This window comes from Chenopodium album, chromosome 21 (genome assembly GCF_948465745.1).
Source record: "Chenopodium album chromosome 21, dcCheAlbu1.1, whole genome shotgun sequence".
NCBI lineage: Eukaryota > Viridiplantae > Streptophyta > Magnoliopsida > Caryophyllales > Amaranthaceae > Chenopodium > Chenopodium album.
Window position 1 is genome coordinate 13,931,487 of NC_137854.1, and position 26,430 is coordinate 13,957,916.

Below are 26,430 nucleotides of genomic sequence, written 5' to 3' on the forward strand. Positions count from 1 at the left end.
CACTTAGCACGCTTTGAATAATATACCTCGCACCGGCCGTACTCAGGGGAAAATCTCACAACAAGAAATCGAACACCACTTGTTGAATTCAAAGGAAGCTCAATGATGGCACCAGTCCTCATCCAAGCGGTTGATGCATCACATTGCATGTGTCGCGTCACAATAGGTGACTTGGGCACGGTGAAGACTTCCTTTGTGGCCACATTGTGTACCTCGTATGTACCATCATATAATCCCAATAGTACTAAGCCTCGATGGAAATTGAAGAATGTCCCTTGGTTGTCAGGATTCAAGGGGTGTACTTTACGTAAGGCTTCGAAATCGAACGATAAGTTACTCAATAATCCCTTATCATAGCCACTATCGATGACATATTGATGAATGCTACAATGTGATTGTATGTTAATAGTTTCCTTACTTTTAAAACAAAAATAATCCAGCATATCTAAAATGCGCCCTTCCTCCCTTTCGTCAGAATAAATGTACCTTTCCCCTCTAATTAATAAACCACATATAGGAACATCATTATTCTTTTTCAGAAAATGGATAATTGTTTTCCAACTCTTACACAAAGTGACACAGATAAGAAGAGACTTGATTGGTAATCTAGATAGAATCTCAAACCAGATCTCCTCCGGTATATACTTACGAAAACGACGTCGCTTATAGTACTTGATAATTGAAGCTTTACTTGTTTCTACTGCCATCTGATCCTTGCTCATTATCAACTATAAGAAACAATCAAAAATTACAAACCAAATAACTAAGCAGGCCCGTCCCTGAGGCAGGGCAGGAGGAAAAAGAGCTCTGATTTCATAGTGTTGTGCAATACATTAGCAACCAAATTTGATTCATAATTATAGGGATATTTGATTCAATTATCGATCTCATAATTTCAGAGATATTTGATACGATGATGACAAATACAAACAACTTACCTCAGAAGTTGCTTCAATGGGGGATACAAGAACCAGATTCAATGGAGAACGCCAACTGCGCTTCAATGGAGAACGTTGAGTGCGCTTCAATGGATAACTGACTAATTTGAGAGAGAGCAATTCTATGGATCCCTTATGACCCGTCAAGGCCGTTACGGTTATTTCGTCTAATCTATGTAATATATAAAGAGAAGAGGTGTTTTTGGTTGGGAATTTTTTAGTGGACCATTTTACCCTCTCTAAAAAATTTGAGGCAGCCCCAGTTAATCAATTTGATAAACAAATTTTGTTTATCAAATGGCAAAATGGTAAATAAAATAACATAAATATCTAGTCATCATGGCATTTTCGTAAATATATCAACAACAGTGGGACCTATATTTAATAAAAAGTTGTTGATTTATTTACAATTTTGCTATTTGATAAACAAATTTTGTTTATCATATTGATAAACTTGAATTTTCTCAAAAAATTTATTGTAATTAATTAAAATTAAAATTTATTTAAAGTTTAAGCTTAAAAAAATAACCTTCATTTTAAATTGCTCTATAAATTTATAAATGTAACTTCTCTCATGGTAGTTTTAATAGTTAGTGTTTGTAATTTTGCATATTATATTTCAGTTTTCATAATTATAACGCAACATACTATAATTCAATTCGTAGTATGAATATTTTCTTTAAAAAAAAAGAAAAAAAAGTAGTATAAATATTTATATTGTGCAATGCTTAAAATAAAAATAATTAAGCCTGTGTAAAAGTAAATCTAATTTTTTTTTTTTTTTTGTAGGGTTTTCTTTTATAACTCATCCCTTCAATTAATTTTTTACATTTACTAATTATAAAAAATTCAGAGTAATAAATTATGTCAATATGTCATTTATGCAAATAAATAAAGTATATATACGAAGTATAAAGAGGAGGATAGTCGTGCACGCATTGCGTGCGCCTCTAAACTTGTAATAATAAATAAATGGCTTGAGTCTATATGATCGTCCAATTATGGGATAGCACAGACTTTTTTAAGGGTTTAGTAAACATATTTTAAAAAGTACGGAATATGGAGTATTAGTTTAAATTTACACTTCCTTTTCCCAAATACTAGGATAGCTTACCATGGTTGGCTAATTTGTATATATAATAGCTTGTCATGACACATCATCTTCTTAAGCTAATATAATTCTAGCTATTTGTTGCTCTAATGGTTAAGCTTTTTTTTTTGAAACACTAATGGTTAAGCTAGTTGTAAATTAATTTATTTTTTAATCAATAATTATTTTTATCTAATAAATATTTATCAAGCTAATTAGCTCCACAAAGCTAATTTGCTTGCCAAAGCTAATTTATAAGATGTGCAATAATGGCATAGCTACTAGCTTAATATTTTTAATATTTGCAAGCTAGTCCTTTTTCTCAACCATTGGAGTTGCTCTAACGCGCGCGATGCATGTGCCATAGCTAGTTATATCTGGAATCTCTTTCGGTTGAACCTTACATCACAAATTTAATGATTGGCAACATAATGAAATAAAATATATAAATAAATATATTTAGAGGTATCAATGTCCACACATCAATCTTAAGAGTTAAAAATGAAGAGGTAATAATCATAATGAGAGTAAATAAGTAAATAAACATTTTAAATGGTATAATTGTCCAAACACTATTCATTAAAAAAACTTGTACATATTAATGAGGGTATGTAGGTTTAAAAAAAATGAGGGTATTTATGTAAATACACATTTTGAAGGGTATAACAGGCATAACACTATTTATAAGAATAATGTTGTACTTTTTATAAGGTAGGGATTATCATCACATAAGTTTTTTTTTTTTTTTAATTTGAAAACGACTAAAATTACATTAATTAAACTGAGTTTACAACAAACGAAAGGAAAGTATAGTAACATAAGTCAATCACAATTTATTAAGTGTTTAGGATGAGTTTTCCTCAAAGAAATGTGGTTAGGATGACTGGTTTGTCATGGCCATTATGGCAAACTAATAGTGTCGTATGAACTATGTAATTGTATAGGTAGTGTTACCTTTGCAGTTTTAACATCAGTTGACGGTCGCCTACATTTTATTATAAATGCAGTTGCAGACTAGCAAGTGTAGAATTTACTTAGTTAATTGTATGAGTTGGTTAGTGTTCTGTGTAAAACGAAAATTGTTAATAATGAATAACTTTGGAAGTGACAGTTTTAATACATTTTTAAAAATAAAAAAATAAAAAACCATCTAGATCAACTAAATTTCCAAAATGCGAGGAGAGATAACATCACTCCACACCCATTGGCCAAACTCTCATGGTTGAAAGTGAATCAATTTGTGTACTACATTATTACCCCCTCGCTTTACAACAGACCATGAAACACTAGTAAATTAGAAGAAAAAAAAACTCTAGAATATCCTATATAATCAGATGATAGGAACTAGGGCCATACAAACGCTTCCTCATTGCCTCAATCACCACCACATTATCACTCTCAATCTCAATGCAACTCATACCCTTGTGTCTCGCAATCTTCATGCCCTAAAATACCGCTTTCACCTCGGCAAAACGAACTTAGTCTCTTTTTTATCACTCCACTACACCGTAGCTCCCCAAAGCACCACCCCCTAACTATACCTACAAACTGCACCCAGCCCCATCTCCCCCAAAACACCAGCATCAACAATAATTTTAACCGCATCAGATGCCGAAGGAGACCTGCCCACAAAGACACTCTTTCCACCCATCAATTTCCCTTGTTATTCAACTTTCCCACCTTACGCCCCTTCGTATTAATCTTCAGAGCATATGAAGCAATTTGTTCAACATTCGCATTTTCATCCTCAATCATTCATTTGTTCCTTGCGCCCCACATAGCCCAACACATGGTAATTAAACTCACCATTTCCTACCCAAAATTACCAAAAACAGTGCTCCCACTAGTCACTCATACTACGAAGAGAGTGAGACAAAACCACAGAATAATTGCACTTACTCCAAATTGTTTGGGCTAAACTGCAATCTTGACGCATGCATGACAAATTCTTCTTCTCTCTAGCAAACACCACAAGCTAGTAGCCAGAGCACAAGCTAGCTACAAAAGAAATTAGCTTTAAAATCTTATGTAGCCTAAAAAAAGCTAATTTGCTAATTTGCTAATTAGCTTACTATTGGAGTTGCTCTAATATATACTACATCGATTCCTTTAATTAGATACATTTTTACTTTACACCCTAGTGTCCCAACCAGTCCAGCGAACACCCACCCAAACCTTAATATTAACTCTCGAACCCCACTTATGTGGCGAACTGCCAACCAAAGCCCAACCATTACTCTCAAATCACATTTATGCGGCGAACTCCCACCTAGCTGATTCATCGAACCCACAAAAACTCTTACCCACCCTAGTTGGCACGAACCTATGACCATCCAGCCCTCCACATCAAACCCGACACCCTAGTCTTTTAAAAAATTACTCCCTCCGTCCCCTTTTGATAGTCTCTTATGGGCAAATTTTAGTCCCAAAATGTTCACCCCATTTGCTTTTTCCAACAACCATTAATATTAATTTATTACCAAAATTCCCTCTGATTTGCAACAATACGATTTGCAACAATACTTGTGCAAATTTAAATTTCCCATGTAAATTTTGTTTTCTCATGTACTTTTATTACTTTCTCTCTTTACTTTTTTGCATACCCAATGTCAATTTACTTTTTTAATGTAATTTAACTATTCTTATTTATGTTTATTAATTCTCGTGAAAAATGCCCATAAGGGACTATCAAAAGGGATGGAGAGAATATTTGTTATAACTAGCTTTTTGACCCGTTCGATACACAGGTTGTTACTTAGGTTATTTTTCATGAAAACTACCAACATCTACAATTATCTTGCCTGTTTGGAAAACTTGCGTCCGTATAACCTTATGACAACTTGTTTACCTTTAACACCATAAACTGGAAAATTTCCTTTAGTGCTTCTTAAGTACTCAAGGATTTGTTCTTGGTAACTTTTAGTATGCTTATTTTGAATTTGCTTGAAGTCTTGCTACATATGCACAAGTCATATGTAACATCTTGCTTTGTAAATTTCATGGCACATATAATGGACCCTTTTGCAGAACCATAAGGTACACTGTCCATACAACTCAACTCTACTAGCTTTTGAAGGCACTGAGTTTTTACTGAGTGTAATACCATGAGACATGGGAAACTATCCTCTCTTAGATTCTTGCATCTTGAACTTGTCAAGAACCTTATTGTAGGGAATATTTCAAGCATTATGATAACCCCAAACTTGAACCCCACTGTGATCATACACTAAAGTACGGTGGCGTTCCAAAGGGAAAGAAAAAGAGCAAAAAGAGTCGCCAACAAGTTTTAGGAACTTGTAAACCCAAAAGACAATCCAAAAGGACCATCAACTACTCCATAAGGTCTTGAACCAAACAGGGTCCGGGGATGAGGGTACGAATCCAATCTACATAAGAAAGGACCCGCCCTATAAAATAGGCCTCTACTTTGTTCTGCTCGTATTCATGTGCGCTTTTCGAATAACATACAAACATTATATTAAACCTACCCTGTTTATCTATGTTGGTTGAAATTAATGCACAAATAAACTATTATTGGCGATCACTTGAGTTAAAATCACATTAGCCTAAACCAAATTATTAATTATCTTATTAAGCGTGATTTCAAGTACAAATTTCCTTTAACAATCATAAAAGGTGTGATCAAGCAATAACAATAAAATATATCAAGCAACATAATAATAAATCAATAAACAATCATAACGATGATAATAGCATGATAAGGCATAATAAAGCTTAATAATAATAGCAAGATCCTAGGCATGATACTAACAAGGTTAATAACAAACCCTAGCATGTCACTAAACAATAAAGATCAAAGCTTTAAACCTAACATGGTACTAACATGATATTAGAAAGAGTAAAGGCACCCTAAACATGATACTAGAAAGCATAAAATAACATCCTAACATGATACTAGAAAGCATTAAAAGCATTCTAACATGATACTAGGAATCATAAAACAATAATAAGCATGCAATCTACATTGTGAATAAAATAGGGAATAAGCTAATCTACTTACTTTGAAGCCTCTTACCTCTTTCTAATAACAAAATATGTGTTAGTAATTTCAATGAAAATAATAAACAATAATTAAAGAATTAAAGAATTAAAGAATTAAATTATAATCAAATTAAATAAAGTTTTTACTAGATTTGGACCAAACCCTCAGAAATTATCAACCTTTCACGTCTAGGACGAAGGCAACTTCGAACTTGGCTAAGAGATTCTAAGTCTTGTGAATGCGGAATATTGTGTTGAAAAAAAGGAGAGAAAGAAAAGAATTAAGGAAGAATTGATGATAATTGATTGTTAGAATTGATGAAAGTTGATGAATAAAAACAGAGGTTTGAGACCCTATTTATAAGGAAAATAGTCCGGAAAATCATAGAATTTGATAAGGAATAAAACTCCACTCTGTCGCTAACAAACCGACCTTGTCGCCAAGAATTTTATCCTGTCGCCAGGCGACAGAGACAGTTTTTGCGGATTTTGTTTTTATCATATCTTTTGATCTAGAAGTCCAAATAAGTCATATAATATGTCGTTGGAAAGATCTTGAAGTCTTATTTCAAATGCAATTAGAATCAGATTAAAATATTTTGTAGATAAAAAGATATGGCCGAAATAGTGAAAGGGTGTCAGTTTTGGATAGAGTTTCGTATATCTTTAATATCTTTTTCGTTATAGCTCGAATTTAATATTATAATATATCATTGGAAAGATAATTTCAAGATCTATCCAACCATATAAAATTTGGATAAAAAAATATGAGGCACGAAAATAATATCTGACTATCTTTGAACATCTTTAAATCCGAATAGAATTAGGAAAGTTTTAAAAAAGGAAAGTTTATATTCAAATCAAATTCTATGATCTTATCTTTTCAAAAAAGGAAACTTAAGATATTTTAGAAACTTATAAAAGATTCTAATCAATCCTAATTAGTTTAGAAATAGGATCAAACCTTTGGACCCTCCTCATGATCATTGGGTCGTAGGTAAAATCCGGTTTGGGCCCAGTTTAGTATTTTGGCCATAACTTCCTCATTATTCATCGAAATTGGGCTTATAATATATCGTTGGAAAGGTCTTTTCAATCCCCATCCAACTACACCATTATTGGACCCTTATCATGGACCAAACTAAACTGGATTGGACGTTTTCATAAAATGGAGTGGGTTTTCGAAAACAGAAAGAAGGATTTTAATAAAAACTAACCGCAACACTTGACTTTTCACACTTTCACCTCATTCGATTATGGTTCGACGTGAAAGGTATTCATCACTGGGTTTGGTTTTGGGGAGACACAAATGGTGTCTACACTTATTAACATAAGTCTCTTGATTAGGTCCAATTATTCTTCAAGATTCACTTCGTGGATTTTGATTCCCAATATGTACTCAACATCTCCTAAGTCTTTCATATAAAAATAACTCTTTGACCACTGCTTGCCTTATTCAAGCATTGATATGTCATTTCATATGAACTGTATGTCAACTACATACAAGATTGAGAAGACCAATTGCTCCCACTAAACTTCTTGTCTCTACAAGATTCCTTTTCATTCTTTGAAGGAAATCAAACTGTTTGATTGCCTAATCAAAACGAATGTTTCAACTCCCTAATGCTGACTTCAATCCTTAAATGAATTTATGAAGTTTGCAAAACTTACTAGGAATTTTTGGATTTCAAAACTCTTAAGTTGTATCATATACATACCATCCATCAAGAACATTTCATGAAATTGATTTTGATCTCCGCACCTAGAATAATCCGAATAGGCTTACATAACTAATAGGTTTGACCCCATTTGTAAGACTATTATGGACTAGCACATCTTTACAGACATGGAGTCCATTCTAGATTTATTTGTCTTAAGCCATTTCTTGAGTTGGGACTTGTCCAAAGCTTGCTTGTAGGTATGGGTTCCAACCATTCCAATAGGAAAATTTTATAATCCACTTTTTACTAGAATTTCAACAAACTCTTTGTTTTGATCCTAAGTAACCTACGATAGGTATGAGCAACAATAGAATTATTCTTTTCAACTCTTTGAAGCTTTTCATTCAAGTAGGACGATAGAAGCCTCGGTAGTTGAATTAGCTTGTTTCGACACATGTTTTATCAAATTAGCTGATTTCATTTGCCTTTGTCTCTCATGTAGTGTTATCCACATCCATTTGTTGCTCGTCTCAAATATCATCAAGATCTAACTTTACTCCCACTTGGCTTTGTAGGAAGAGATTTCGTTCTATAAAGACATTATCGCGAGCAACAAACACTTTGTTTTCTACGCGATTGTAGGAATCATACCTCTAATTTAGGGTCTATTAAGTCATCTTTGTAAATATTTTACATAGATTTCATTTCCCTTAATTCTCGTTTAGAAAAGATAATTTTGGAACATTTCAGTTCATAACTCTTATGACATCTTTTCTACTGCTTTGGTTAAGTCTGTTGTTTAGTATATTTGCAATTGTTGTTGTTTTAATGCATATCCTCAAAACGATATTTGTAAATCATTAAATCTTGGATCGAACCATGGGAAGCAAAGTTTGATTCTTCGAACACACATTTTAATTGTAGTGTTCCTGGATTGTGATGAATTAATTCGACAAATCCTTTAGATGATCATTTGGTTTGGGTTAAATATTTATCACAACAATATTATTGTGGTGTTAATTTGTTTATCTCAAACTTGATTTTACATTTCATTTCGGAATTTTGAACATTTCAATGATTCCAATCTTTTACTTCATTAAGTAATTATCAATATATTTACTTAAATCGTTAATAAAAGCAATGAAATAGTTAAATCTCTTGCTAATTCTTGAACTTATGGTATGTTTGTGTTCCAAAAGGTCATTTTAGCTCTTTTACCCTTTCATCTAAAAGGCAACCAGGTCATTTTACCTTAGCAAGCATGACTTCTAATTCTCAAGTGATTCATAATCATATAAGAATAAGAGTCCATTCAATTGAACTTTGGATGTGCAAATGGTTTATGTGACCTAACCTTACTATATTATAAGTAAGTTTGCTTTGAATCATCTAATTTTACTTTGTGATCTACTTATATCAATGTCATAAAACAAAAATTAACTCATATCTAGCAAATTGATAACAATTTATTACCTTGGTCATGGATCAACACTTGTCCAAACCAAGTAAAAACAAATCAGTATTCAAACATGAAAACCGAAATATTGTCTCATCAAAAACTGGAAATTGTTCTAACGTCATGATAAACTAATCAGAAATCAAAACTATGAAGCTATCTCTGGTCACTCAAAACTTTGAGTGCACCTTCAAGCTCCATCTCCATGCTAGCCTTACTTGTTTGCAGTTCCTGTGCAACATTAATAATGTTAAGCACTGCAACTTGGTATCACATACCTAAGTGAAAGTTAAAATGTTTATAACATAGTATTAGGTAACTCTTACCTTGTTACTTATCATAGTGGGAGCATCCTTGTTCAAGCACTGGCTTATTCTCCTTTCAAAGTAATCCTCTGCATGATTCTTTAGTAAATCAACTAGTTTGACTGCAGAATCTTCATCATCTTGACAAAGTTTCTCGAGGTCAAAACCATCATGTAGAGAATGTAGAATTATATCATGAACATGATGATCTTCATATGGTCTCCCTAACATACTCATGCGGTCAAATAGTTGAACCATCATATCCACATGAATCTGTACTAACTGGCCTGGTAAGAGTTTTCTCGAAATTATCTTGCCATTAATCTTGTAGGTTTCAAACCTAATACTTCCAGTACAGGAGTCGTCATTCTTGGGAACCATATTAATGATTTCCTTGACATTTCCATCCATTTCTCCATCAACAGTACATGGGAATTCAAAATTCCATAGCAAACATCACGTAAGCACTTGAATAAGAGATAAGGTTCATAGTCCATTAATCTCCTAGCCCAATCCTCTGGAATAGAAGACAACATCACATGCGCGACTCTCTTAGAATCTAAAATATTTCCCAAATGCTTCTCAGAAGGCAAGCCTGGAGTAAATATGCCCTCGATTGGTAAGTCTAAACAAAATTCAAGATTTTCGTTCCTTAGAACACTTCTAAGTTCACTTATCCAATCGTTGAAGTTGAGAAAGTTAAGCCTTGTTTTCATTGTTGGTGGTAAAGAATTATTGTCATCATTGTTACGGGGAAAATTTGCGAACAACTACCATTTATATGACCACTTTTGAGAACAACTACCATTTAAATTTTTTATTTTTTTTTAAAAAAACTACCACAAAAACACAAAATCTTTGAGTAGCACTACCACTATAATTTTTTGGCAAGAATTTCCGGTTGGTGTGACCTAATTTACAAAAACTTAATCAGTTGTGGTTGAAATAACTAGGGAATTCAGTGGCTAAACACAATTATAGGTAAATTGTTTTTAATTTTGCATTGTACTTGATTTAATTTCTCAATTTTATCTTAAATTAGGGTTCATAATTAAAATATTAAATTAGGGTTTTAAGAAATTGAGGTATTTGAAGCAATTGAATCGTATTATCCAATTTAGGGTTAATATAAGGAAAAATTGGCCGCAACAACACCAACTATGACAAAGGTGCGTGTAGCAGCACAACCTTTTAAGGGTGCGGTTTACAGCACAAACTATGTAATTGGGTGCACATATTAGCATAAATGACACTAATGAACTAAGGTTGCATGGAAAAAAGTGGAATCTTTATTATTTTATATAATTGTTTAAACATTATTTAAACATATATGATTTTCCATCATGCGTAACTAAATTAGCCTTACCTTTTTTTTTTTTTTTTTTCATTTAAGCATTTCTTGACCTCCACCATTATATTAAGCGGATTCCTTAAAAAAAAAATTGTGCTATTATTTTCCTTTGTTCGCTTCTCCAATTACTATTTCTAATATCGATCTCACATGATTGACTTAGTTTCCTATCCCTTTCCACCTAGTTAAATACTAAATTGATAAATAAAATAAAAAATAAAAAATAAAATCATTTAAATACCTTTATTCTACAAGATTTCAGGATACATAGGTAACTTTCTAAATACTAATATCAAAACCCACAAAGTGATTTCAAATACTTAATTCAAAAAATAATTTTAGAGTTGGATTTTAGGATATGTCAAATTGATTTTTTTGTTTTTGATGTACAACACTTAAATTGTGGAGGTTAAGAGAGAATTAATTTAAAGGGAAAAAATTAATTATAATGGAAGAGGAAACTAAGTCAATCATCACATGAGATGTAAAAAAAGTAATTGAAGAAACAAACGATAGAAAATAATGGCGAAAACTTTTTGAAATAATTCAATTTAATGGTTATTTAATTACATGTGATGGAAAATGGAAAATTAAGTAGAATGAAATTAATCAAAAATATTTTTAAACAAAAAGGCATTAAAAATATTTAAGATTTCACTTTTAGAAGAAATCTACATTTTGCCAATGTCATTTATGTTGTTATGTGCACCCAAGTGCATAGTTTGTGATGTTGAGTGCACCCTTGAAAGGTTGTGCTGCTACACGCACCTTTGTCATAGTTGGTGTTGTTGCGGCCAATTTTTCCTTAATATAAGGGTCGTTTTGTCAATTCATATAGGTTTTAAGGTCAAAAATTGTATAAAGTGGTAGTGCCACTCAAAGTTTTTTTTGTTTTTATGGTAGTTTTTTCAAAAAAAAAAAGAAATTAAAATGGTAGTTGTCCTCAAAAGTGGTCATTTAAATGGTAGTTGTTAGCAAAATTTCCTTGTTACGGCTACCCATCTATGTCAAAATAAGGAAAAGTTTAATAACTATGTTTAATTAAAATACCATACACGAATTAATTAGGTAATAAAACACTTTATTCAATTATTAAATGATCCCAATTAAATTTTAAGTGATTTCAAGACCCTTTATTTGTGCAATAATTGACCGGACTTTGGCCCTACCATCAACCATTATATTTTCAAGGTGAGTAAACTCTTTATTGATTACAAATCTTGTAACTCTTGGTTGAATAATTAATCATCACATGTTTAATTATTTCTCTTTGCTTCAAGGTTCTAAACTTTTTAGGTAACCTTGTTGAGCATAACTAATTAAAATTACAAACTTTGATTTACCTTAACTTCCCAAAGATATAATATGACACCCAGCTTTAGCATGACCAGCCATCATAAATATCGAAGGTTTCATTGGGTTTTTAATTGGAAAAGAAATCTCAATATTTTCGGGACCTAGATTCATTATGTTGTGATTATTTAGTGAACTCTAGCGCATCATCAATCAACATAAATAAAATCTAACATGCATAATCTACTAATGAATAAAATAAAGCATGACAAGTATCTAGAAATGAAAATGCTCCCACTTGAATCATTATGGATCTCCATCCACCTTGCTCCTTTGGGTCTTCACTTCATGGGCTTCTTTGAACTAACACTATTTGAATAACTATTCTATTTAATTTAAATAAAAGTTACAAAAATATTTTACGGTTTGCAGACCGTATTTAGATTACAAAAATACATCTCGATGCGCAGATCGTATTTTAGAATCTATGGGTCATACTAGTCTATATATAGTAACATAATATCATATATTATATAAGTGTCATATAATAAATCACCAACATGCTTGTCTAAACTTTAACATCGAATGTTCATAATAAAGTCAACGCATTTCCTAAATATCTTATATTTTAATCATAATTAGATAATATCATATATTATTCATGATGGTTTATAAAATATCATATATTAATTTAGTCATGATAGAATCAAATCATATTTTAATCTAGAAAGATAAATCATATTAAATCTTCCATGATAATCCTAACAAACTTAGGAGATTCTATCCTAATTACTTGTCAATCAAATAATTTTAAAATCAATTACATCCTAATTTAATTATGGGATAATCACATTATTTAAATCAATTAGTATCCTTTTGGAATATGCTCAGAATATCCTAATCAATCTTATCCAAAATTAACCACTTTAATTATGGATAATTACCAATTTAACAACTTTAAATATGGACAATATCAAATATAACAACTTTTGAAAGATTTGATTTTATCCTAAAACAGAATATTTTTATCCAAAATAAAATTGATTTTATCCTAAAATAATCTGTAATTATCTTGAAATTTTTTTTCAAAAAACAGAATATTTTTTTTAAATTCGAGCCACACACACCGCCCACCGTGGTTGGCCAGCCGAAGCTAGCCACGGTGGCTAGCTGCTTTTTCAGCAGCCACTGCCGTAAGGCAGCAGCGTGCAGTGCAGCAGCTTCTGCTGGGCTACAGGCCACCGTGGTTGGCTAGCCACGGTGGCTGGCTGCAGTTAGCAGCCACTGCCGTGCAAAGGTAGCAGCAATGCGGTTTCGTTCAACGAAGGAGTAGTAGTGGTTATCCCTGCGGTGGTCGATTGTCCATAAAATTGGTGATCGCGGTTTTCCTCAATCACTCGACCAATCTAGTATTGGTGCACGGCTCGTTTGAATCTCGTGGACTAAGTGGAGGAGCAACGCTTGGGACTCTATACTATCCCTGATTTACATGTCGAATAGCTACGTGAAATTTATGCTTCAAAGGTATGATTGTGTGTCTTGTGTATTATGCATGCGATCTTGGGATTAGGTGCTTTTATGAATATGATTCATGTTTTACGCATTATAGTACCTATAAACTCCTACAGTGTCAACTTAGGCCCCGTTCTTTAGAGCTACTTTGCTCTGCTGAAATCTGCTCTTCTCTACTTCAAACTGCTCTGCTCTGCCCTACCCTGCTTAAAAAATAATAATAATTAATAATAATAATAATAGTAATAATAATGCGATAAATAATAATTATAATAATAAATTAATAATAATAATTATAGTGATAATAATAAAAATAATAATAAATAACTATATACTAGAAGACACACCAGCCATGACACGTGTCATCTCCTGGTGTGTCCATAGTATATTTTTCTTTTAAAAAATAAAAGTTTATTTAAAGAAACCAATAATATGACAAAGATACAATAATGACAAAGATATGAATATATATTCCCACCATCAATTATCTCACAGAATTAAGGAAACAATAATAATCACCAAGAAAATATTTATTAAATATACCATGATTATCCTAACATATATAAAGTGATATATAATTATGCAATTTTTTCCTTAAAAAAAATCTTTGATTAAACAAAAATAAGGAAAATTTAATTTTAAATTTGCAGACTTAAGAAGGATACCCTTCAATAAAAGACTTAACAAAGATTATAATAAAAAAATAATAATAATATATAATAAAAGCTCAATAGACACACTAGCAATGACACATGTCAATTTCTGGTGTGTCCTTAGTATATTATTTTTTTAATAATTAATTACTACGAAGTATAGTTTAATTAAGGAAATTATTTTAAAAAAGATGTTTGTTTCTGTCAAATATATAAAATGAGCAATAATATTTATCATTCTTATTCAATTTTGTTCAAGATATTTTAAACAATTTTTATATTTTATGCTATAAATAAATTAATTTGTCAAAAGAAAATATGGGGTAATTAAAATAATCGTGCATGTCACGGGAACTAACCTAGTAATAATAAAAATAAAATCTGCTCGGCTCTGCTCTGTTGTAATCTACTGAAATCTGCTCTGCGCTGCTTTGCCCAGAAGCTCAAAAGAACAAGACTTTACTTGACGGACAGGAAAAAAAACAAAACGAAAAAAGATCTCCATCAAATTATGTCTCTTATTTTGTTTGGATAAAAAATAATTGTCATATTTGTGGTTTCGGGTGGTGTTTTAGAATTCAAATTCAAAGATGACAATCTAGCACCCAACTTATTCCTACTCTTTTCCAACTCATTAAGTAATTGGGTATTTTTCTAGAGATTGAGCCCATAAAATAGAGTTTTGGGCCGGGTATAGGAGAGGGGTTGAAAGGGTCATAGTGAAAAGGAGGATCACATTCATGCTGCATGCACTAAAGATTGACTCTAATACTCATCATTTAGCATATGCTACTACCTCCGTTTTTTTTTAGTTGACACGTATTCCTTTTTAGAAAGTTTCTTTTTAGTTGACACGTTTTCTTTTAGGATAAGTTTTTTACCTTGCATTTATAAGCTATCCCACTTGCTTTTTCATTCTCTCTCACTCTCTCTCCTCTCCTTAATATATGTGCCTAAATCAAATGTGTCAACTAAATAGAAACGGAGGAAGTATATGATAAGACTAGATTAGAGCACAAGCTGGCATCATTATCATCAAAAGTGGGACTAAAAATGCTAGCAATGATGTTGGCTCGGTGAAACTTTGTAAAATTGAGACTGAAATGATTGTTTTTATGATATACATATATTTGATCAACAAGTTTTCTTTTTATCTATACAAGACGGGTTGTTTATCTACACTTTATTGAAATTATAAGTATTATGAATTGCTACTTGGCCTAATGTGGTCTCTAGCTAGCACAGTTTGTTGCTAAACAAAACTCAACAATGGAGGTTGTATACCAATAGGCTACGATTTAACACTAAGGAGCATGCATGAAGAGTAGGGTTTTAGTAAAGTCATAACACACTAGGGATCACCTAATCTAACAAACTCCTAATCCTAAGTGACTACCCACAAGTAAACATATAAGCTACACTAATCACAAACACAACATACTAATAGGTAGAGAATATTTAGCAAAGATGAAATATATGAAGAGCATCACTGGAAAAGGAGAAGAGAACGTCGAACAAACAACATAGATAAACATTAGGGAGGGGGTGGAATCATACAAATGAAAGCAAATCTATGTTATGCAAATTAACTACTTGTTGGAAATTAAATTAATGTTCTTGAGATGAACTATATATATATCATCTCCAAGTTAAATTACTCACAATCACAAACGTTGAGTGATGAGAGTAAGGGATAGTTCAAGTGCTTACAGCTTTCCTTCCAATTCTAGAATATCTTGGGATCGATTCTCACTCCGACCCCGCATATACTTTCTCTATTTAATTAATAGAATTGTAACAAGGGCAATTAATTTAATAATATATATACAATGGTAAAAATTAAAAATAAATTAATACTTCCTCTGTTTTTTTTAGTTGACACTCTTCTATTATCACGCTTGCCAACGCATGTTTTTAACGCTTAATAACTTCAATTATTAACATTGTAAAATTATAAAAAGTGGATATTAATAAAATATACATATAGACGATTCAAACAAGATCCCACATGATTATATTTTATCGTATCTATCAATCACAAAAGCGAGTCAAAGTATAGTATGTGAATAGTGTAAAAGTCAAACGGTGTCAACTAAAAAAAACGGGAGAAGTATTATATAAGTATATACATTATTGATCAAGAAAATTCTATTAGGACTCCAACCCGGATGTATAAATCACAATATGTGATCGAAAATGAGTACATAAATAATATCAAAAGTACAAATGTTGCAATATATGTAAAACAAGATAATCGAAATTGTAAAATTGTTTGGAAACGACCTAATGAACAAGAGAGTGTTAATATTATTAACAGATTAAGGGAGAAGTATCAATGTATTATAAAGATTTGTGGATGAAGTATTCAGCATTTCAGCTAGAATTGTTAGCATCATATCGCACTTAAATATCATACATTGCTCTTTCAATCGCCTTGTATAAATGGGCAGTGGTCATACACTCATACACTAAAAATAACTGTTTATAATATTTGCTAAAATAAAGATTGGTTGTGATTGACAAGGTGTTTGTACTTTTGAATTTTGACATATAAGTTTGTGGCTTCAATCCAAGTGGAGCTTACAAGGTGAATGTGTGTGATGTTAGTCCCCTACCACAAATTATCTCATCGTTTTTTTCTTCATGATGATAAACACAAAAAGTTCACTAGATGTAATATCACTAATATGTATACACTTTGATTGTAACACTTATATTTGTAGGATAGTACAATGTCTCGCCCCACCCTATTGACATCCCTAGTCAACATACAACTTTGATAATAAAAATTACTCTTAATCTTTAATTTTCTATATACAATATACTCTAATCTTTCAGGATAAGTAGATTAATTAGTGGATTGGGTTTCATTATTACTACCTCAAGCACTGAAGCACGAACTAGAATAGAGTTTGAGTGGGACTAAATGAACCATATCCATGAGAATGAGTAGTGGATGGGAATTGATTGAATGTTAATTATTTGGTTGTTGTTGTCACCCAATTTCTCTTAATCTTTGATCGGAGGATAATAATAACCCAAAATATAAGCCGATGATTTATAGCAAGAAATTTATACTCCCTTTACCTCAAAAAAAAAAAAAAAAAAAAAAAAAAAAAAAAAAAAAAAAAAAAAAAAAAACTCCCTCCGTCCTATAATTTTGTGTCTATATTCCTTTCAGGTGTCCCAACATGTTGTGCCTATTTCTAAAAATAGCATTTTACTTACTTTTTATTTTTCTGATACAAAATACTCTGTATGCATATGCCCAAAAAATCATTAATCACTTTTCTTTTTTTCATACTCCCTATGTGTTTTTTTAAGTGTTACAGTTTGACCAGCATATAGTTTTAGGCAATTTAATTGACTAAAATAAAATAAAAGATAAGCGAGGTAGTTGGAGTATTAAAAAAAATGTAGGGAAATTCTCTTTGGTGAACTCCAACTTTTTAATTTTCTAAGTGATAAACATTCTTTAAATTTATCATCAATGGTAAACTCTAGTTACCTTAATAATTCATTGGTAACATTATTGATGATTTTATGTAAATATTTGGCTAACCCTAGTTAACTACAACACTAATGACTAATCTAACCTTATAAATTATATAATTAAGTTATTTAAATATTTTTTTTAAAAAAATAAAAAAACCAAACTCCTCCCTTACCCCACCTAGCCACCAGCAGCTCCTCCTTCTGCCGGCGGCCAAGTGTCCCACCATTCCGACAGCCCACCCCCGTCGTCGCCTAAAAGACCTTTTCCCGCGCCGGTGACCCATCCCCCCCTCCCCTCCCCCCTACCCACTAAACCCATCACCCAAAACCCCCAAATACCCAACCCGAAACCCCTAAAAACCCTCCCCTACCACGTTATAACCCAAATTCGGCCCTTTCCCACCCTCGAAACCCTAGGCGACGAAGTTTCGAGGGTGGGGGAGGGCCTGATTCGGAGTTTAAAGTGGTGGGGAGGGTTTTTTAGGGGTTTCGGGTTGGGAATTTGGGGGTTTCAGTTTGGGTTTACTGGTGGTTTTCGGTAGGGGAGAGGGAGGCTTTGTCGCCGAGTGGGGTGGGGAAGGCCGGGCGTCTCCGGCTGGGAGGGGATGCCTGGACGCCGACAAGGAGAGGGCTGCCGGTGGTTAGGGGGTTAGGGAGGAGTTGGGGTTTTTAATTTTTTTTTAAATGGTTGAGGGTAGTAATTAGGGGCTTCTTAGTCATTTTGATTTATTTTTTTATTTTAAAAGCTAACCATGGTTAAGGAATCAATTAATTATATCATTAATGTTACCAATGAATTATTAAGATAACTAGAGTTTACCATTGATAATAAATTTTAAGAATGTTTACCACTTAGAAAATTAAAAAGTTGGAGTTCATCAAAGAGAATTTCTCAAAAAGATAATGATGTTAATAGTTTATTGAAAAGTAATGAATGTAAGAGGAAAGATGTAATAAAAAAGTACTAGTGGGTTTGGGTGAGGACCATGAGAGGAGAAAGATGTAATATTTTAATGTAGCTTTTTGTCAAAAAAAGGAAGTGTAACACTTATTAAAACACGACCGGATTTAGTAAGTGTAACACTTATTAAAACATGAAGAGTATAATATTCTTTACTTTTTATTAGTTTTTTAATAGAATATTCTCCTACTTCCATTATTCTTCTTTATTATCGTATTTTTTTAAAAATAAAAATAGAAATGATATTATGGGACGAATGGAGTATCATATATATATGCGCTACTGTAGCACCTATGTATCCTTTGATGGGAATTTGTTGGCCGTACTAAATCCTTCTCGTGGGAGATAATGAGTGTAGTCTATTCATTATCATAGCATGCATGCTAGTAACAAGTCTAATTAAACCAAATTTCAGTGTGTGGTCCAATTAGGTAGTACTTGTATTTCTTTGTATTGAAACATACGGAAGAATTTTAAAGGGAGTAAATGCATAACATTGATTAAAATATTTTTAAAACACATAATAGAGAGAGAAAAGAGGAGAAAGAGATAGGAAGAGAGAGGTCTGTCGGTAAACCCTACCTATTTTTTGGTCGGATTGTATCACGTGATGGGGGGACCATATGTTGATTGTTCCACTAAAAGTTTATATGGTACCATTGAATTCTCAGTGGTACTATTTATGTATAAATTTTTGTACAACTGAATGCATTTATAATATCATTATGTGCATATATAGTATCACTGTATATTCAGTGGTACCATTTGATCATCAATGATACAAGAATATGCATTCGTTTATACATATGTATAATTACATGAATACCCCTTGTTATGCATTTGTAAATGCCTAACTTTCCTCTATTTCTAGTTCCTCAAACATTTGAGTATCAATACAACTGTATAATGCAACTGTATTGAGTAATCCAATCCAAATTGGATACTACCGTTTCATTTATCACCTCTCTAAAACTTTGTTCTTTTAAGCTGGCCTGGACTGAACTGGAAATAAAGTTAAAGAAAAATAAAATAAAAAACATGGTCTAACCATACTACTATAGTAACACTGAACTAAAAACAACCTAATTGGTTAATGAACTATCCAAACCAATGTACATGATTAGTTACCTAAGGGAGTGAATGAAACTACCCTCCACGTACAATAAGGTAATACAGTAAAATTTATTAAAGTTATACTTAGTAGTCATTCATTGATTCATAGAATAACTGCACTGACAAATATTATATGACTGAGAATTCTAGACCATAATCTCTGAAAAATTCCAGTATCTCACATACATTTGTAAGCAAAATAGATGAATTGAAGAAGAAAAAGGAGACAGACAACCTAGGAAAAGTCACTGCTAATGCTAAACAAACGGCTGCTTCTTTTTCCCTAGGAGCTAACACTAACAGGCATATTCTTGTCATTTCACCCACAAACAGATATGACGTACCATGTATTAAAAACTATATATTATAATCATATTACTAATAATAATATAATTGTTAAGCATGCTTTTAATTGCCGCCCTAATAAGCTAACCAAGGTAGAACACGTTGTTATTAGTTTATCAATTATTTGGTATTTTGTGCAGTCAAGCACGTCTCTTTTTGCATGTGGTTATCAGGAAGCACAAGAAAATGTGACACCAAAAATGGAGGAATCATTTTGGAGTTATTATTTTATTTATTTATGTGTACTCTTAGTCATAGTCTCATTTCATATGAATGATGTGCTATGATTTGATTATAACACTCCATTTATACTATATTTTAGCAACAAAATTTGACAAACTATGTATAATTGTAAGGATTAAGTTCAACTTGGGCTGCAATTATATTGATTGTGTTGTTGAACCTCTTGAATCTATAATTGATTAATGTATGTCATGTATGTATTGGGATGGAGTAGTCAAAATGATCTCATCTTTTCTACAAGTGGCAAGCAATATACAAGTATTTGTTTACTCGCTCCTGATCCTTTCCATTTATGTTACACTCTCTGTTTTTGTTTCCTCGATGGATGTAATCTTTACAAAGAGAAGTGTTGATCCCATGAACAAACCCATATGTGAGTGAAGTTGTTGTCTCACTTAAAGTGTATAAAATAGAAGTGAGTATTGGATGTATCCCACATTGAAGAAGAGAAAAAGTTATGTCTGCGTAGAATAATCCCAACTTGACTTCATTCACCGAATATAATCACAGCTTTTGATTTTTTTTTTTTAAATAACCCTAACTCATGGCTTGTTCTTATACGTTTATTTTTTGTTCAGTTCAGCTCAGCTCAATTCAGTTCAGTTCAGCTCAGTTCAGCTCCTAATTTCCTTCTCTTATAAAATATTCAGTTCAATTCAGTTCAGCTCAGTACAGTTCAATTTAGTTTAGTTCAATTCAGCTCAGTTCAGTCAATGGGAACAGACCCTTAATTATTTGTATTGAGTTGGTTTAATATAACTAGCTAATTTGACAAATTGGTTATCTTAGTTGCTAATATAAAAGTATTTGATAAATAGTTGATACTTGATACTTAATTGATAGTTACAGTATTGTGTAAGTTGATCAAAAATAGAATATATTCAAATTAACTACTTCGTATTAATTTGAACAAACTTGTTACAGGGTAGTAAATTTGACCAACTTTAAGATAGAAGAGTCAAACCCCCCTACTTACCACCAAAAAAAAAAAAAAAAAAAAAAAAATATAATCAAATCAAATTGCTAGTTTTATTCAAAAATAGCTCTTTCCTCCATCTTATTAACCAAATACTCACATTAAATCGAGGTTCATTTCGATCTTTAGCTTCAAACCTCTCCTATCCAAATACCCCCTTAATTTAAAGGGAGTATTGGACTACTTATGTTATGTTCTCCTTAATATGAAACGAATCTAATAAAACATTGATTGTAAGTTTTTTTTTTCTTATACAATTTCTTACATACACATAATGCTCAGTCAAATTTTGATAAGTTCATATAAGATAATAATTTTTTCACCAAAAAAAATATATATAAAATAATAATTTAATTATAATAATAATAATAATAATAATAATAATAATAATAATCTCTCATCCGAAGTGCTAAAGTAACTTATATCAAGTGAGGAGAATAAATATTTAAGCTGATTGTACTCCTTAAAAAAGTTGCACATAAAAGAAGGTAGAGTGATTATAAGTAGAGTAACAAGTGTTCAAAATTAAAGCAAGTGGGCAAATGGGACTTTTTAAATATGAAGATCGTAAAGGGATGAAAGTGTAATAATTCAAAAAAAAAAAAAAAAAGTCTAAATTAGAAAGGATGGGTGTATAATTGTGGAAAACAAAAGACTGTTAAGTTAGGCCCTGTTTGATTCGCCTTAATTTTGCTGAACTGAAATTATTTTTACTGAACTGAACTTATTTTTACTGAACTGAACTTAATTTTACTGAACTGAAATTATTTTTACTGAACTTAAATTATTTTTACTAAACTGAAATTATTTTTACTGATTTTCTATTATAATTCTTCTTTAAGAAAACTGAATTTTACTGAACTGAATTTATTTTTATTGAACTGAAATTAATTTTATTGAACTGAAATTAATTTTACTGAACTGAACTTATTTTTACTGACCTGAAATTATTTTTACTTAATATTATTTTTTTAAGGTGAAGAGAACAGGGCCTTAGTGATGAAAAAAAGTCTAATTACTACGGAGTAGATAATTCAAGTTTTAGTATCAAATACATGCAATTCGTCAAAGTAGTAACAAAGTGAAAATTCAATAGTTACAACCCACAAACAAATGTCTAACAATATTTAAGCTATTTTTACAAAGTGAAGATTTGGAGGAATTTTAGTAACAACGACTTGACTTAACAGCATGATTATATTCTCAATCACTCTATTAACCTAAGCAAGATGCTAATAAAAAGATCATTTCCAATTTAGTGAAAGAATTTGTTTGATAAACAACTCAATGAGGTAAAATTAATGAGAGTACACACACTTACTAAAAAGTGATTATTCCATTTATAGAACAAAAGAAAAGCCCAAAAAGAATACAATTTAATTTTAGAAGGAATTAAGAACAAGGCAATAGCACGTGACACAAACTTGTACAAAGTATACTTTTCCAACCTTGTTCAATAGAATTTTCTCCTTTCTTTTTCTCTCTCTTTATATAAATGGTTGTATATATGTAGCATTCAGTGCTATCACTGCTTTAACTGAGCTCAATCAACACCCCCAAATCTCAACTCCACCCTAAAAAAAAAAAAAGAAAAAAAATGAAAACAGAAATTTTAGGTGATGATATTCATATTAATAGTGATAATAATAATATACAAGATCAAGAAAGTGAAGAACTAAGAAGAGGGCCTTGGACACTTGAAGAAGATAATTTGCTCATTCATTATGTTGCATGTCATGGTGAAGGTCGCTGGAATTTATTGGCTAAATCAGCAGGTATTTTTAGAAACACTATCGTTTTTGGGGTATAGGGAGGTGTATATAGGGTAATAGGGCACTATGTTGGCGAGATTCGATTTCATGTCTTGGATATTGCTGCTAGTGTGCCACAACTAAACTAGCACAACCAAATAACTCGCTAAGTTGTTATTGATTAATTTTAATATTAGGAGCTAAAACTAGAAATATTTAGTAAATTTAAATATTAATATAATTATATTTATCAGAGTGTAATTTTGTCATGCATTTCTCAAATAACAGTTGTATTGATTTAAAAAATTTGTTAACGGTTTACAAATTTGTATCTAATTTGTAATGAATTAATTAGAAAAGTCATTTTTTATTTGCAGGATTGAAAAGAACTGGGAAAAGCTGTAGATTAAGATGGCTTAACTACTTGAAACCGGACATTAAGCGCGGTAATCTTAGTACACAAGAACAACTTTTGATCCTTGAACTTCACTCTAAATGGGGTAACAGGTAATCTTTTTCTTCTTGCATTGAATTGAAAATCAAATAAAGTTCCATATTACTCTGTTTTTTTTTTCTTTTTTTTTTTTATTATTCATCACGACATGCATTGGAGTTTTGGTTCATAGAATGATTAGAAGCAATAATTAAAATGCTTAAAGGTGTAATTAGGCCTTAATTATGTCTTCCTAATCCCCTTCACTTTGCTTTTTGGGAAACAGTAACTAAAATTATAAACGGAATAATGGAGAAAGTGTTCCAATTATTTGAACTTCATTTTACGATATCATCTAGCCTCGTTGAGAAAACTGTGGTCAATAGTGGTCCAATTTAGGATTAAATTTCGTCTACATTATCGACTTTTGTCAAACTTATCATTGATAATAATAAAATAATATAATTGTACTTTGCTATATTAGCTTTCTAATTAGGTTAAAAGGATAATCGTACATTGCTGCATTTTAGTTTTAGTAATAACGTAATCACCTTAATGAATTAGTCACATGTCATATGTTAATTAGTTTAATTGGTTAAAACTTTGCCAAACCCTTTTACGGCACTTAAAAACAGTGTACGTAGCAATATATGCATCATTTATATTTAAATAGTGTAACTCACTCACATCTAGGAATATGTAAAACAGTAAACTGATGTGAAGATATCAACTCAACCGAAAGTTAGTTTATTCCTCATATCTTGTGACTTCCTCATATCTTGTGACTTGTGTTGCATGTCTATACTTCCTTCCTCTCGCTAAAATTGTTCCATAACCCTTATTAGTTTTCTTTTTTTAGATTTGATTCACTTAAAAGCATGCACTTTTTTTGTTGTTGCACATGGGTTGTAATCTTGTAAATGGAGAAAATATGTCATTAAGGAATGGAAGAACTCAATAGAGCAAATTCAACCGGGGCAAGCTTAATGGGATGGAGGATGTACGAAATACAAAGTATTCTTTTGATGGGGATGTAGACTCTTAGCAATAATCATGATAATAACACATGCTATGTACATATCTTGTATTCAATCTAATCATTTTTCTTTAAATTCCATGATAAGCCATTAAGACGTTTTCCTTTCGAAAAGTTTTGACAATTACTTGTAACATTTCGGCAACTAAAGAAAAAACTTTGATGGTTTTTGCTTTTAATTTACACCAAAAATGTACTCTACTCAAGTACTCGAAAACATATATGGGGTGACCAAGACATTTAGTGGTCCAAATTCTTGATTTTTTTCCTTGTTATTTCATGGAGTGCTTAGTCTTGAAATGTACACAAAACAGAATGCTGAATTATCATTAATTTGTGACTTATATCTTGATAGATGGTCAAAAATAGCAGCACACCTACCAGGAAGAACAGATAACGAGATCAAAAACTATTGGCGAACGAGGGTGCAAAAACAGGCTAGACAACTCAATATGGAGTCAAATAGCCAAAGTTTCATAGATGCAATTAGGTGTTTTTACATGCCTAGATTGGTGCAAAAAATTGAGCAGAATTCGACAGAACATACAGCTCTGAATGCTGATCATTGTGATCAAGTCGCGGCTTCCTCACACATTGTACCATCACCAACCAAATTAGAGGACATAAACTTTGATAGCACTAAAGATACTTCAAGCTCAAACACCAGCCTTTCAAGTGTTCCGGAATTTCAAGACCAACCAACTAATAGCAAAGGCAGCTCCTCTGTTGTACTAGATGATATCCATTGTGTGAATAGCTGTAACTATGACATGGACTTGGGTTCCATGTCAGCATCCGATATTCCGTTCTCCGGCTGCCACATGGATGGAAACGATTGGCTCGATAACGACATGGCAGGGGATGGCATGTGGGATTTGGATGAGTTGTGGCAGTTTAGGAAGTATGAAAAAGATGTGGGCATCTAAACATGAAAGAATGGGCCCTTTTTCCAAAATGAATCATATCCAGCCCCCTTTTTTTTGACATAGGCTTCTGATAAGTATATTCGTGTTTTGTACGTAATATTTTATGTTTCTTTTAGGTAAGATACCCTTAAAGTGAGCTGGGTGAGAATCGAACCGTGGCCTTCACTTCTCAACGGAACATATACCAAGTATGTATGTAATAAGTAAGTAAATAGTACGAGTAATGTATATATAATGTAATGAATGTTGTTTTAGTTGTAGGTGCAGAAATAATCCATTTTTAGTGTGGTAAATTCTGTACCAATAAAATAAGTATACTAGTCATCTTTTTCTCTAGTACTGTTTGTGATGACTTTGAGAGCATTATCAACAGCATAATGAAATGAAATGCAAATTGACCACATTGTAAGTAGAAGATCAAAGGAGTAGTCAGTTGATAGAAGTTATGACTAGATGATAATGACATACTTGATAAATAAAAGTGTATGGGTCAATGGTACAATTATTGAATTATAGGAAAATGACATTTTACTGGCTGATTGATTCAGAGGAGAGGGAGGGAGGGAGGGGGGGGCCTTTTATATATATTCACATTGCAACTTTGCAAGATAAAACAACCATAAATATGAATGGTTCTTTTCTATACTGTAAGAATGGCCAAACAAGCTTAAAAGCCCAACATAATTGGTTTATATAATATTTTATCTATTCTTTATTGATATAATAATTATACTTGTACTCTCTCTATTTTCTTGTACTCTCTCTCATTCGTTATCTCTTTTCACCTTACAGTAACGAAAATGTTTCCCCCACAATCTCAATGTGATACGAAGTAATTTTTGGTTGGATGAAGTTAAGTATAACATAATAACACTTAATATTTGTGCCTA

At 31.8% G+C, this 26,430-nt stretch overlaps 1 protein-coding gene across 1 annotated transcript; it reads left to right on the forward strand.

Moving 5' to 3' along the window:
• Nucleotides 1-22,932: 22,932 nt before the first annotated feature.
• Nucleotides 22,933-25,775, forward strand: LOC145602215 (transcription factor MYB62-like). Its single transcript, XM_081658387.1, has 3 exons — nucleotides 22,933-23,169; nucleotides 23,523-23,652; nucleotides 24,970-25,775. Exons 1-3 carry the CDS (start codon nucleotides 22,992-22,994, stop codon nucleotides 25,538-25,540), a joined length of 879 nt encoding a protein of 292 aa, XP_081514513.1. The 5' UTR covers nucleotides 22,933-22,991; the 3' UTR covers nucleotides 25,541-25,775.
• The last annotated feature ends 655 nt before the right edge of the window (nucleotides 25,776-26,430 follow it).